This window comes from Periplaneta americana, chromosome 2, assembly GCF_040183065.1.
Source record: "Periplaneta americana isolate PAMFEO1 chromosome 2, P.americana_PAMFEO1_priV1, whole genome shotgun sequence".
In the NCBI taxonomy this organism is placed as follows: Eukaryota; Metazoa; Arthropoda; class Insecta; order Blattodea; family Blattidae; genus Periplaneta; species Periplaneta americana.
Window position 1 is genome coordinate 172,706,793 of NC_091118.1, and position 15,555 is coordinate 172,722,347.

The window sequence follows — 15,555 nt, forward strand, 5'->3', positions numbered from 1 at the left end:
AAACAAAACAAAAAAATAACAAATAAACTGTAATATCATCCTTATCTCTGACTCAAAATAATAAAAAATAAAATGAAGAAAAAATAATAAACTTCAAAAACATGTTCATTGCATCAGATCATGTTTCTTTATGGTGAAGTTTACTCCGGTTTACAGTATGGAAAATATCCATTTCACAAAAAAATAGGGAAGGCCTAGGCCATGTGATATATATTATTCTATAAAGTCTTCCCTAAAAAACCTTGCCCCTCTTCCAAAACTGAAATGACGCCTCTGTTCACTTCATTTGATGAAATTAATTATCATCTAGCTCTGTACCTTTACTGTGATAATTGGCGTTACAGGCTAAAAACACTCAAACATAGAAGTGAATTAATTAATTACTATGTGTATCTGTATGTGCTACCCTAGATCATATATGTAACAGATATGTCGGGGTTATAGGTTTTGAGGTTAACAACTTTTGTCAGGTTTACTATGCTGCCATCTAGTTGTTACATAAGGAGTCACGTCATAATACCCATTTGAATTGCATTAGCGACTGTGCTGCCATCTCGTTTTCGTTTACGGCGGACGGGTGGCGATCCTGGCGGTTGTTCTCTTCAAAGTGCTGCCGATTTTAACTTAGCGAGGAGTTATCTGTTACATATATGATCTAGGGTGCTACTTAATATCCAGAGCTTCTGGCTACAATTCATGAGGTCCAGGGTTCGATTTCCAGTGAGAGCACAGGAATTTTTCTATGAAGGGAATTATTCGGTTTGTACGTGATCTGGAATTTACTCGTTGGATAAGTTTAGATTTAAGACCTCTCCTGGCGCCACATAATCATTAATCATTGGGGTAATGTAACTCCGCCTTCCAGGTGTCCCAAGCTCAGAAGTGGGTTACACCTAAGCTACTTATAGGAAAGAAGACCAGAAATGTCGAAAGACAACCTGGTGGCATCAGAAGAAAAAAATATGGTATGTACCGTAACTTACCTTTCTGGATAGTAAAATTTTATTTATGTCTTGCAGAATTATGTATGGTCTCTTTCGCGTCCATTGGCATGTATTATCTCTTGAGCTCTTAAGTTCTGTTTTTTGCACTTGTAGGATGCTCTTCTCATTCAAAGAATTCTGTCTGTAATTTGGCATTTTCTGTGTATTATTTTCAGCAATCTTGCTTTTGTGTGCTGAATTAGCTCGACGTTTTCGAAATTCTATCAATTTTTTTAGACAGCTACCTATTTTTTCTCCATTTTCTTCAGGTTTGTTATCCTTCATTTTCATTAAACATTTTTTTGCACCCTGAAATGAAATATTCTGAATTACAATAGAAATAGCTAGAATATTGACTTTTCACTCCAAAGACACGATTTCAAATAGGATAGGTCCATCTGTAATTTGATATATACTAGATTTATTTTGGGCACAACCATTTCTCCCGTAATTATTGCATGAATTTGAATTATTTCATTACTCTCACACCATGAAGAATTATGTGAACTTCTATAAAAATTCTCTGACACAGAGTAGGCACTTCATAACTGTAACAAACCAGTCATTAGAGCTAGAAACATTCCGTACTAACATATGGAGTTACAGGTTTAAATTAATCGTCTAAAAAGGAAGCATAAATTTCAATCAGGTCTCTGAAGCCCTCAATACATCAAACTGTTATTTCTTTTTTCCAACAGCAAAAAGCACGGCCAACAGCACTACATAACTAAATAATACTTATGTTGCCCATACCCGGATGCATTGAAAGCTCGCGTTTTAAGATTATCTTTCTGAAAAATTATCAATGCTGCGTAGGTCTGTCTTTCTTTAAAATTTATCTTCTCTGCATATTATCTTTTCTCGAAATAGTATGTCTAAGGATTAATTAAAAACATCATCATTGTTGCTCTCATCTGTTTCGGTTTAGATTTTTCTGAAACACATAACAACACTAGACCACACTCACTGCTGTACTATGAAGTACAATAGTACAACAGTTTTCATAAGTCAAAAACTGGCCTGCTAGACAGAGAATAGATTATTTATGTCTTATTTTGGAAGACGAGCCACCACTGCTATTCTCACCCCATCCCACTCTTAAGACAGTCATTGACAAGAGACTGGACTATGGATGGGAAAAGAGAAAACTGATAGGTGGGTGAGTACGGCCAGGCCACGAGACCAGAATACATGTGCCTCAGTTACAGTGTTTCAAGTGCAACCTCAAAACCCGCGAAAACATCCGAAATGCAGAAGCCAAACCCAGCCAGAACATTTCTGGCCTCGGGAACAAATTTTATGGCAAGACAGGTCTATATATATATATATATATATATATATATATGTATATATTTTTTTTCAAATACGTACTTCTACAATGCTGTATACATACTTACTTATGGATTTTAGGGAACCCAGAGGTCCTTTTTTTTAATTTATTTTAGTAGGTTATTTTTACGACGCTTTCTCAACAGCTTAGGTTATTTAGCATCTGGATGAGATGAAGGTGATAATGCCAGTGAAATGAGTCCGGGGTCCAGCACCGAAAGTTACCCAGCATTTGCTCATATTGGGTTGAAAGAAAACCCCAGAAAAAACCTCAACCAGGTAACTTACCCCGACTGGGAATCGAACCCGGGCCACCTAGTTTCGCGGCCAGATGCGCTAACCGGTACTCCACAGGTGTGGACCCCAGAGGTTCATTGCTGTCCTACATAAGCCCGCCATCAATCCCTATCCTGAGCAAAATTAATCCAGTCTCTACCATCATATCCCACCTCTCTCAAATATATTTTTATAAATGTAATCTTCATCTAACGATGTTTGGTGACGTATATACGTCCGTTGATGGATCTGTTGTTATGACTTTTTTATTTCATTGGATATCTTTAATATTTATAGATTTTGTTTTTTTTATTTCTTCTAGTTTTAATAATTTAACAAAAATATTGGTCTTGTAAATCAAAAATAAGGAACACCTTTTAAAACTTCAGACAAAAGATTATATCTTTTCAATTAATTTTTTTGGGTAAATATGCTAGTATTTTATTTATGAGAATATTATTTTGTGACATATTAATGAATCGAGGTTGTGTAATTTTTCTTTCATACCATGGCATGATTGTGACTATAATAGTATTTAAATTCATTAATATGTCACATCAACGGACGTGTATATGTCACCAAACATCGTAAGATGAAGATTACATTTGTAAAAAGTTTCTTCACACCCATAAGCAGTGCTGACTAGATCAGACACTACAGACAGTACTCTATAACAGAGTCGCCAGTATGAAAGGATATTTCCAAGCCTTTGGCTCAGTGGTAGAGCGCCTGACCGGAGATCAGGAAGTCGCAGGTTCGATTCCCGCTCGAGGTTGTGTAATTTTTCTTTCATACCATGGCATGATTGTGACTATAATAGTATTTAAATTCATTATATTTTTTATATTATGTTCCTATCTACGTCTCGGCCTCCCCAAAGGTCTTTTTCCTCCGGCTCCCAACTAACACTCTATACGCATTTCTGGATTCGCCCATGCGTGCTACATGCCCTGCCCATCTCAATCGTCTGGATTTAATGTTCCTAATTATGTCAGGTGAAGAATACAATGCCTGCAGTTCTGCGTTGTGTAAGTTTCTCCTGTAACTTCAACACTCTTAGCCCCAAATATTTTCCTAAGCACCTTATTCACAAACACCTTTAATGTCTGTTCCTCTCTCAAACGGAGTCCAAGTTTCACAACCATACAGAACAACTAGTAATATAACTGTTTTATAAATTATTCTAACTTTCAGCTTTTTTGAGAGCAGACTGTATGACAAGAGCTTCTCAATCGAATAATAACAGGCATTTCCCATATTTATATTGAGTTTAATTTCCTCCGGAGTGTCATTTATATTTGTTACTGTTGCTTCAAGATATTTGGATTTTTCCACCTCTTCAAAGGATAAATTTCCAATTTTTATATTTCCATTTCATACAATGTTCTGATCACGAGATATAATCATATATTTCGTCTTTTCGGGATTTAATTTGAAATCTATCTCCTTACTTGCTTCAAGTAAAATTCCCGTGTTTTCCCTAATAGTTTGTGGATTTTCTCTTAATATATTCCCGTCATTTGCATAGACAAGCAGCCGATGACAACGCGATGTGCTTCATTAAAATACGGTAATTAATATGTTATATAAAAACACAAAATTTGAGTTTACGTAAGCCAAGTGACTGAGATCCGACCTCATTTGCCTCAGTCTAACTAGAAAATGGGTCACAGTCCTGCCATCTATCCGCAATATACATAACCCGAATCACGTAAAGTGAAGTGGGTAGATATTAGATACATATATACATATTTTCTCCTGGAAATGAGCTTCCTATACCTTATCTGTGACTACAGTGCTTTGGTCTTTGATGTTTACTTAAAACCAAAGTGTGTTGTACAGAACAGTGGGTATTACTGTCGGTGACTAGGTAGCAGGTTTCATCTATTGAAGGATATAGTAACTAATTATTATTCTCTTTTCCAAGCCCGAACCAAAAGACATGTATATTTCGTCACTTTTTTAATTGTAGAATACAGTCATGGACCCAGGTCTTAAAATACAAACTGTTTGTACAAAATATAGACGTATGACAACCCTAACTAAATGTTTTTTGGTCACCACCATAATATTTTTTTGACACTCGAGGACATTATTCATAACTTTTTTAACAGCTTCCCTTAATAGATTCCAAATTATTTATTAACCTATGCACAAAAGTATTAAATCTCAAAAGTAGAATAAAAAGTATTATCTTAAAAAAAATACGGGAGAATTTTTTCTAAATACAGGAGTCGGAAAATTTAAAGAAATTCGGCAGAACCAGGTAATTGTATGCACTGACGTCCTGAAATTTGTAGAAGATTGAACTTTGAAAAGATTGCCAATAATAGTGTCTGAGGTTTATGGTAGAAGCAATATTAATTTGAATCTAACAATACATAATAATCTAGTGAACCACCTTACCTTTTTCTCGACAGCAGATTTAGCTTCTTGCTTGAAATTTTCCACACGTTTGAGAATAACTTTAGGAAACTGTGAATTTAATTCCTTGTATTTTTCAAAATTATCCTCTAAAATGGTTAACTCATCCGCAAAAGGGCGAGGCATGGGATTTTCTTTAGGAAATTCAGACTCTTGGCACATTTCCTACAACATGTTACAACAATAATATTAACAACAATAAAATATGCGTAAAGATTAATATTAATTGACAATAAAATAACTTATATACAACAGTATTGGAGTGAAAATGGCAAGTTGTAGCCGATTTAAGTGAACACCATATTTTAACGTTTTGGTGGCTACTTCATTCACACACAACCCCCAGAATGTCTGGAGGACCACACCTGCTATTGGTCGACGGGTCCATTGGACCTAGTTGGGAGATCTTGTTGATCACTAGCTTTCCCTCCTTAAGCCACTGAAGGACGATTTTAGTGCCATGGCAGGTCAGCACTAGGAACAGAAAAGTAGAAAGAGGAGGAAGGAATGGGAAATGAACCCCTAGGCCTCGAATGCTCTAATAAATACGGCACAGTCAATGCCTTTTCGATCTAGACCAGGCTGTAATGTTTGTTTGGGTTTTTTATTTCAGTGTATGAAGCTCAGTGAAATATTATATTATAACTTACTGCATATCATTGCTAAGCTTTATTTAGTGTAATTTGTCCATAAGTTTCGTTTACTTCTTGTTGCATAATATGTTGCAGAAATAATTACAAAACTGTGTTATTTTAATGTGAAGAGAATTTTACATGTTAACATAATCTGTTTGCATCAACATTTTAAGTTTAGAATTGAAGCTATTTTGAGATTTAATAAAAAAGAATTTATATTGTGTGTTACTTCGTCTCTTAAGTAGTAGATAAATACAATAATTCAGTACTCAATTGTAGTATTAAAATACAGACAAATTTAATGTCCGGGGTATCATACATGACATTATGCTTAATTATAATGTATGATTGCGAATTTAGGAATATAAGTTAAATATAGTAAACATAACCTATAATTTTCATATGAATGGCAAGGCGTTGGAGAGCACTAAATTTAGACAGAAAGAAGCAACTGGTACAGTAAACATAACCTATAATTTCAACATATCTAAATATCTGTGCTGTGCAATTGTAAATTATTGAATCGTGCATAAATGAATGTACAAGAATTTCGCAATATTTAATTGAAATAAAGGCAGGTATTACACATACGAACAACGTAATTTTCACACCATAAATAATATTACACCTTAACTTTCAAGTGAATTATGTTATGAATTATGAATACACCAATGGATACCCTCCCATTGTGGAATCCTGGGAAACGAGAATGCAGATGCTTTAGCAAAGAAGGGCAGCACTGCTACTTACAGACCTGTTACTAAATCTACGTATTACTCTGGGAAAAGATTTATTAAATCTACATACTCAGACTTCAACAAACAAAATTTGATAACACAATCTCAAGGGAAAAAATGGAACTCTCTGCATCATAATCCACAGTTAATTCTCGATTTACCACGAAAATCGTCTGTAGCTGCATTTAGATTGGCAACAAGCCATGATTGTTTGGCCAAACACCTGCATAGAATTGGAATATATCAGTCCCCTAACTGCCCATTGTTCAACTCAAACCAAGAAATGGATTTGGAACACCTCAAAATCTGTGCTTCAGTGGCTGACCATGATAATATCTTTGAAAAATATTGGAGTGCAAGAGGTCAAATGACTTTATTGTCAAACGCCTGGCATTAGAAAACAACAACATATATAACAATATAAAAAATAAAAAGTATCTCTTAAAAAAATACGTGAGAATTTTTTCCAAATACAGCAGTTGGAAAATTTAAAGAATTTCGGCAAATCCAGGTAAATTTATGCACTGACACCCTGAAATTTGTAGAAGATGGAATTTTGAAAGTATTGCCAGTATTACTATATGAGGTTTATCGTAGAAGCAATATTAACTTGAATCTAACGATACATAATAATCTAGTGAACCACCTTACCTTCTTCTCGACAGTAGATTTAGCTTCTTGCTTGAAATTTTCCACACGTTTGAGTATAACTTTAGGAAACTTTGAATTTAATTCCCTGTATTTTTTTAAATCATCCACTAAAATGGTTAACTTATCCACAAATGGGTAAGGCGTGGAATTTTCTTTAGGAAATTCAGACTCTTGGCATGTTTCCTACAACACGTTATAACAATAATGTAACAACAACTTATATACAGCAATATAAAAAATCAAAAGTAAAATGAAAAATATCTCTTAAAAGAAATATAGGAGAATTTTTTCTAAACACAGGAGTCGGAAAATTTAAACAAATTCGGCAGAACCAGGTAAATGTATGCACTGACACTCTGAAATTTGTAGAAGATGGAACTTCGAAAGCACTGCCAATATTAGTGTCTGAAGTTTATCACAAAAGCAATATTAACTTGAATCTAATGATATCTAATAATCTAGTGAACCACCTTACCTTCTTCTCGAAAGTAGATTTAGCTTTTTGCTTGAAATTTTTCAAACGTTTCACTATAACTTTTGGGAACTGTGAATTTAATTCTCTGTATTTTTTAAATTCATTCTGTAAAATGGTTAACTTATCAGCAGAAGGGTAAGGCGTAGTAATTCCTTTAGATGATTCAGACTCTTGACATGATTCCTACAACATGTTACAACAATAATGTTAACAACAATAAAATAACTTACGTAGAGCAATATTAAATCTCAAAAGTAAAATAAAAAGTTTGTCTTCACAAAATACGACAATATGGGAGAATTCTTCCTAAGGCAGAAAATTTAATGGTACTCGGTCCTGAAATATGAAAATTCTACAAATTGTAATTTGTATCTTTCTGAAAATTTTACCAGACACTTGAAATACACAACACAATAGCCAAACCCATAATAGCATATGGTTCTGAAATATGGCCTCCTAAAAAGCACAGCAAAGGCATTGAACACAACAGAGAAGGGATTTCTGGAGACGAGTTGAGGGAAAATTTTGAAGACAAAAAAATTAGAAATGATAGAAGTAGGGGAATAATGAATGTGACTCACATTAACAGATGATGTAAGAATTAAACAACTAATTTGGTATGGCCACGTCCAGTGAACGCCTAATGAAAGATTACCGATCACCACGAAGCTGAGGTCACCACGCCAGACAATTTTTTTTTCTCGTTGTTGGTAACTCTATAGCATCTATTAGATGCTTTACGGTTGTGCTAACAGATGGAGTTACCTGTCAACAATGTGACGCTGAAACGTGTGTTCAGGTTACTGCCCAGCGACAGTCCTGATGTATTTTTTTTTTTATATTTGTGATGATTGGTTAATTAATATTAACCCGGCACACTCACAACCACACTCACATTCATACAAATTTCCAGACTCTAGACACCCAGGGAATTCTTCTTCTTCTTCAAGAAAAATTCACCGAGCGCCGAGCCCGGGAATCGAACCCGGGACCTCCTGATCTGGAAGCCAGCATGCTGACCAACAGACCACGGAGACAGTCAATTCTTTTTTGCGAATCATAAACCAGGAAGTTTGAAATGCTCAGTTGAAAAATGCTGTGCACAATGTCTTCACAACTGTCACACCACAAATGCTATGGAAAATGAGCAAACAGATCTGGAGACGCATTCATCTATGCAGAGACCATGAAAGAGTAAATGCTGTTGTTTTCGATTCATAATATGATAGGCAAGTCAAATCATTTTAAATCTATATTGGTGATAGGGGTATATGGACTTTTCGCCCATTTTGTAGAAGATCTAGTGCCTGAAATGTGCAGAAAATGGTACTTTGAAAGCATTGCCACTACTATTGTTGAGGTTTACAGTAGCAGCAATATTAACTTAAATGTAGAATAAGGTTCTTAGGAAAATATTTGGTGCTAAGAGGGATGAAGTTAGAGGAGAATGAAAAAAGTTACACAATGCAGAACTGCACGCATTGTATTCTTCACCTGACATAATTAGGAACATTAAATCTAGACGTCTGAGATGGACAGGGCATGTAGCATGTATAGGCGAATCCAGAAATGCATATAGAGTGTTAGTTGGGAGGCCGGAGGCAAAAAGACCTTTGGGGAGCCCGAAACGTAGATGGGAAGATAATATTAAAATGGATATGAGGGAGGTGGAATATGATGATAGAGAGTGGATTAACCTTGCACAGGATAGGGACCGATGGCGGACTTATGTGAGGGCGGCAATGAACCTCCAGATTCCTTAAAGCCATAAGTAAGTAAGTAAGTAAGTAATACAACGCATAATAACCTAGTAAATTATCTTACCTTCTTCTGGGTAGCAGATTTAGCTTCTTCCTTGAAAATTTCGAAATTTTTGTGTATAACTCTACGAAATGTTGAATTTAATTCTCTGTATTTTTTATATTCATCCTCTAAAATTTTTAACTCATTGGCAAGAGGATAATGCATGGGATCATCTTTAGGAAATTCAGACTTTTGACGTGTTTCCTACAACACGTTACAAAAATAATGTTAACAGCAATAAAATAACCTTATGTACAGCAATATTAAATCTCAAAAGTACTACAATTAACAGTATCTCTTCACAAAAAAAGAAAATTTGGGAAAATTCTTCATAAATACGGACGTCTGAAAATTTAAATAAATTTGGCAAAATGAGGTAGCCTAAGTTAAATATGTGAGACTTAGCACTCTTAAATTTTAAGAAGATGGAACTTCGAAAGCATTGCCATTACTAGTGTCTGATGTTTATTGTAGCAGCAATATTAACTTAAAATCTAATGCAATATATAATAACTTAGTGAACTATCTTACCTTATTCTGAATAGCAGATTCAGTTTCTTCCTTGAAAATTTCCAAGTGTTTGAATTTAACTCTACGGAATTCTGAATTTAATTCTCTATATTTTTTAAATTCCTCATGTAAAGTAGTTAACTCATCCGCAAAAGGGTAAGACGTCGTGGGATCTTCTTTAGAAAATTCAGACTCTTGGCATGTTTCCTATAACACATTATAACAATGTTAATGCCAATAAAATAATACCTGATATCAAAGAAAATGTAGACTTTTTTAATTACGGTTGATGAGCCATAATAAATATAATATAAATTACCTCTATCTGTGGCATCTCATTTATGTCAGAGATTTCTTCTTTCACAAGAACATTCAAATTTATTGAATTCGTGACAGGTTCTTGTTTTACCTCTATTTGAAATGGAGGAGATACAGACATTCCGATCTGTAAAACTAAATTATCAACACATGAGTGCACAAGCAAAGTATTTACTTAATATGTTTAGCAATTTGATCTTATTAATAAGATTATCACAAATTATTAGTGGTGAAGTCAGCATCTTCACAGAATATAATGCTTCTACACAAGAATAATTAATAACATACCAGTAACAGAGGAAAACACCACGTTCACAATGAGCCCCATTATAAAAGCATTACTTAAGTTAGTTATGATTTCTGACGTACACTACTTGTTCCATCAGCATATTAAAGCTTATAAATATTTTTAAATGTTGTTAACTGAAAATCATTTGTTTTTAGTTAACTTATTACAATGCAATTTTTCTATCATTTCTTATTTCTAGTACAACTTCAAATCCCATTAATGGAATAAAGGCACAGTACTTAAATATCCATTACGTTAAAGTGGTATACGCAGACATATCAATTAATTTCTAAATTGCAGTTTCCATTCAATAATGAATACACAGTAGCAGTGAGGCGACAACAATTTTAGTGTTGGTGAATAGGGATATTGTGTATGACAGAACTTTATCATGCAAATCTGGCTTTCAGGTATAGCTCCCTCTGAAGCTGATTTGAATAATTTCAAGAGAAAAATTGTACCAGAGTAGGGTATCTAACTTGGCACCTTTGGCTGAGCGTGCTAATGCTCTACCGACTGAGCTACCCAGGAACATACCAGACAGCAGCTCAATTTTTCCCCTTTATATCCACATACCTCAAACTTTTAGAACTGTATTAAATTGTACAAATTTTCCTTCCTTCTGCCCGAACCATTGAAAATGTTATAGGATTACATACTAGTCAAGAAAATGTTTCTGATGTTAAGTATTAGTATCTACTGGTACCGGCATGGTACTGATTAATTTTCATTTCTTAAAATCTTAAAGTGAAAGAAAAACGAACAAGTTCAAAAGTTAAAATATAATGAAAAACATCATCAGTTTATGCACAAATATAAGAGAAGTTACGAATAATTTTTAAAAGAAAAGTTTTGAAATAGTGACACGAATAAATAGGTAAACTGGGAGTGTTCTGAACAAGTTTAAAGAGCATTAACATTAATTAGGCTATATATGGCTTAAGAAGCAGAAGAATGAACGTGAATTAACTTTCATTATGTACCAGTGAACTGTAAACACCACCTCATTCTAGTGCTGAGGTCATGGAAAGCATGGGGCTCTACCTCCATGCCCCCCAAGTGCCTTCATGGCATGTTACGGGGATACCTTTACCAGTGAACATGGAAATGTACAAAACTGCAGTCTAATCATGACCCACATCGATGAAACAAAATTACTGATAGAAGAATTATGAAACGTGGCAACATTGATATTTTCTTTAACAGCACACAAAAAAATAAACGTGCTATTGTTGCATTCTGATTCATTTTCTAATTCTTAAAAAATATAATTACAACATTTTCCCCTAAAATGAACAGAGAAGAAAGTATTTGACTGATACCGGTACATTGTCTGCTCATGGAACAATAAACTCGGGAGTTCGCGTGAAGATTCTCTGGGCACGAAGGGATAGTGAAGTAAAATGGAGAAACTCATGCCTATGTCCTGCTTTGTTTACAAAGCCAAATAAATTCACAGAAAAATTGATTTCCCATATTATATCCCTATGTACAGAATCTGTATCTTCATTTCCACAGGGTACATTGTAGTAATTAGTTCTTTAACGATAATTTAGATATTTTTCTGATTAAGAGATAATGAGCTCAAAATAGATGTCACTGTACGATGAAATAATGCGCGGCCATGAATAATGACATTAATGAATGCAAAATGGAAGAAAAATCAAAATACCGGTACCGAACATTAGATGTGTGTGTGCGAATGTGAGCTTGTATGTATGTATGTATGTATGTATGTATGTATGTATGTATGTGTATGTATGTGTGTATGTGTGTATGTGTATGTGTGTATGTATGTATGTATGTATGTATGTATGTATGTATGTATGTATGTATGTATGTATGTACTTCAGTGGCTGGCCATGATAATATCTTTGAAAAATATTGGAGTGCAAGAGGTCAAGTGACTTTATTGTCAAACGCCTGGCATTAGAAAACAACATGTATGTATGTATGTATGTATGTATGTATGTATGTATGTATGTATGTATGTATGTATGTATGTATGTATGTATGTATGTATGTATGTATGTATGTATGTATGTATGTATGTATGTATGTGTATGTGTGTGTATGTATGTATGTATGTATGTATGTATGTATGTATGTATGTATGTATGTATGTATGTATGTATTATGTATGTATAATCCCAGATCACACATAGCTGATTGATCACTCTTATGGGCTTTGAAGGCAACAACATGAATGAATATATTCATCCATGGCTATCAATTTCACTATGCTGCCATCTAGCATAGAAGAAGTCACGTTATAACTCCCATTTGAATTGCATAGAGCAACTGTACTTCCATCTAGAGGATGTTACTAATCAACAGTGGCGATCCTGGTGGTTGTTCTCTTCTACATGTTACCATTTAAACCCATTATATCCCAGTGTCCTATTTAGAGGACAGTAGCTTATTTTTCTTTTAGTAATCACAATGTCCTAATTATGTTAATTGTGTGTATCATGTTACAAACTGAACTGTCTTGATGTACAACATAATATTTTGGACTTGGTTTCTATTACAATTTTATTTTATTTTATATTTTTTCTTCACCCTACACAATTGTACTTCGTAATCAAAGACGTTGTAGATATATGTATAGCCTATCACTGCCAATATCATCCGAGATTTTGGTAATGTAATTAATGTTATGTGAATATACAGAGGGTACCGAAAAAATGTGTACACACTTTGACAGGAAATATCTATTTAATATATTTCAAAGTTGGACCGAAAAACAACAGTACCGGTAATGTGTAGTATGATGGCCTGTAAACAGAAGAGACTTACATACGTTATGCTAGCGTTGTAGTGCGACAAGTCAATCAACAACAACAACAACAGCAACAAAATGGAGCCAAGATTATCGTTTGAACAGCAGAAAGCAATTTTGAAGTGGTATTGGAGAACCGAGAATGTTGTTGAAGTCAACGGCAATGGAGACGTGAGTACAGAACAGAACCACCAACGCGATTAACAATTGCAAGCCTTCGTGACAAATTTGAGACTCATGGTACCGTATGCGATGTTTACAAGGGTAGATCTGGCAAACGTTGCTCGAACAGTAGTTCAACGTTCTCAGAAGTGTGTCGACGCCCATGGTGGGCATTTTGAGCAACTGTTGTAACTGTAAAAGTCTAAGATGATTAGTGCCCATCATTTTCTGTTTGTGTTAATTCAGCTTTGCTATGTTAACAGTTTTTTCTTTGTTTGAAGTGTGTATACATTTTTTGGCACCCTCTGTATATATAGCAGATAGTTTGGTGTTTCAATCTGATATACTGACAACAATTGGCGTCCTCTAAATAGGACGCTGGGACGAAGTGTAATAAAATATAACACTCCTCTGCACAGGGTTGCATTCTGTTTGTTGAGAACTTATGACTAGGTGACCACCCAGTATTTAGCAGGGGCGTATTTTGCGGACTACCGGGGCTACCGGCGGTAGCCCAAGGAAATTACAAAAGAAAAAGTTTATAATATAACATAATGTAATAAGTTTATATTATTAGTTTTACCATAGTAATTAAAATTAAAGTAATTGTTAGATTTATATGCGCTCTCTGCTCTCGAAAAGAAACAAGTTGTCAAGGCAGCATCGCTGGAGAAACCGCTTGCTATGTGAGGTAGCCTGTGACCGTACCGCGCACGCTGTCCTGTAGCACAACTGCCCGTCCCCCTGCTCCCTACTGTTTCTATCGTGCAGTGTAGGCGGGTGAGTTGCTGCTCTCGTGATCGGGTTCTTCGAAGGCGCGAAGCAGCAATATGCTTAGTACGCTAGCAATTGAATGTGATTGTGTTCTTGCAGTGCATTATTTTAAATCTGTGATTTGTTCGAGTGTCTAAGAATTATATTAATTGTGAATTATTAAGTTTTTAATTTCCCAATTAAGTGATATTGTGAAAAATATGGCAGAACAAGTTTCTGGAGAGGTTTGTGTTGAAAATGACTGTGTAATAGAAGGTTTATTAAAAGTGCCTTTTAACCGTCGTACATAAAAACGAGAAAGTTGAAATTGTGAAAATGGAAAGACCAACTCCTTAGTTAAATTTGTCCATGGACGTAAAAGAAAAACAGCGTGAGTACACACGCCATTTCACTTCAACATCATATGGTAAGTGGAATTGGTTGTGTGGTACTTCTAAACTGTCTAAACTATTTTGCTGGCCATGTTTGTTATTTAGCCGCGAAACTAATGTGTGGTCAAAAGAGGGGTTTTCTAATATGAACTCCCTTCGAAAAGCAGTCCTAGAATACGACAAATCAAAAGCTCATATTTGTAGTAGCATGAACTTTGCAAACTTTGGGAAGACAAGAATTGATTTACAGCTAGATAAGCAAAAAGCTCTACACATCAACCAACACAATGCTCTTGTGAAAAAAAAATCGGGAGATTTTACTGCGTCTTATTAACGCAGTCTGCTTTCTAGGAAAACAAGAATTGGCTTTTCGGGGTCATAACGAGAGTGTGGAATCAGACAATATAGGAAATTATATTGAATATTTAAGTTCCTTAAGTGAATTTGACCATTTACTGGCCAATCATCTTGAGAGTTCAACAGTATTTCGTGGTACTTCTCTCGCAATTCAGAATGACTTAATATTTGCTATAAGTGGGGTTATGATAAAGAACATAAAACCTTTTGTGGCCATTGGTGTTGATGAAACAAGTTACTGCTCTAATCAGAGTCAATTGTCCACTGTTTTAAGATACGTCGACAGTACTGCCAATGTTCAAGAACGGTTTATAGGACTCACAAATGTCAGTTCGGACAAAACTGCTGCTGCTTTGTTTCAGCATGTGGAAGGTGTTATAGCAGAATACAATGTCGGCAATAAGTTAATTGCACAGACATACGATGGTGCTTCAGTTATGGCGGGAAATATTAATGGCTTAAAAACAAAAGTTCAAGAAAAGTATCCTCAAGCACTATTTGTCCATTGTTACAGCCATGTTCTCAATTTAGTTTTGCAACAAACTACTTCATCCATTCCAGAATGCCGCATTTTTTTCAAAACACTGTCGGGTTTAGCTGCATTTTTCTCATCATCTCCTAAAAGATCAGAAAACTCAAGGAATTTATGAACAAGAAACTCCCAAAAGTAGCACCAACT

General features: G+C 34.9%; 1 protein-coding gene across 6 annotated transcripts in view; it reads right to left on the reverse strand.

Moving 5' to 3' along the window:
* The window catches only part of LOC138694820 (uncharacterized), a 29,055-nt gene that overhangs the window by 3,517 nt on the left and 9,983 nt on the right, over positions 1 to 15,555 (reverse strand). For 2 of the 6 annotated variants that reach the window (XM_069818922.1, XM_069818923.1), the window contains exons 2-8: positions 10,143 to 10,268; positions 9,845 to 10,030; positions 9,335 to 9,517; positions 7,511 to 7,693; positions 7,036 to 7,218; positions 4,995 to 5,177; positions 984 to 1,292 (exon numbers count right to left, since the gene is read on the reverse strand). In XM_069818922.1, the coding sequence (XP_069675023.1) occupies positions 984 to 1,292; positions 4,995 to 5,177; positions 7,036 to 7,218; positions 7,511 to 7,693; positions 9,335 to 9,517; positions 9,845 to 10,030; positions 10,143 to 10,262 (1,347 nt within the window). In that variant the 5' untranslated portion in view covers positions 10,263 to 10,268. Of the gene's footprint in view, positions 1 to 983; positions 1,293 to 4,994; positions 5,178 to 7,035; positions 7,219 to 7,510; positions 7,694 to 9,334; positions 9,518 to 9,844; positions 10,031 to 10,142; positions 10,277 to 15,555 lie in introns of all 6 variants that reach the window. The other 4 variants (XM_069818921.1, XM_069818920.1, XM_069818924.1 and 1 more) reach the window with 3 other exon arrangements.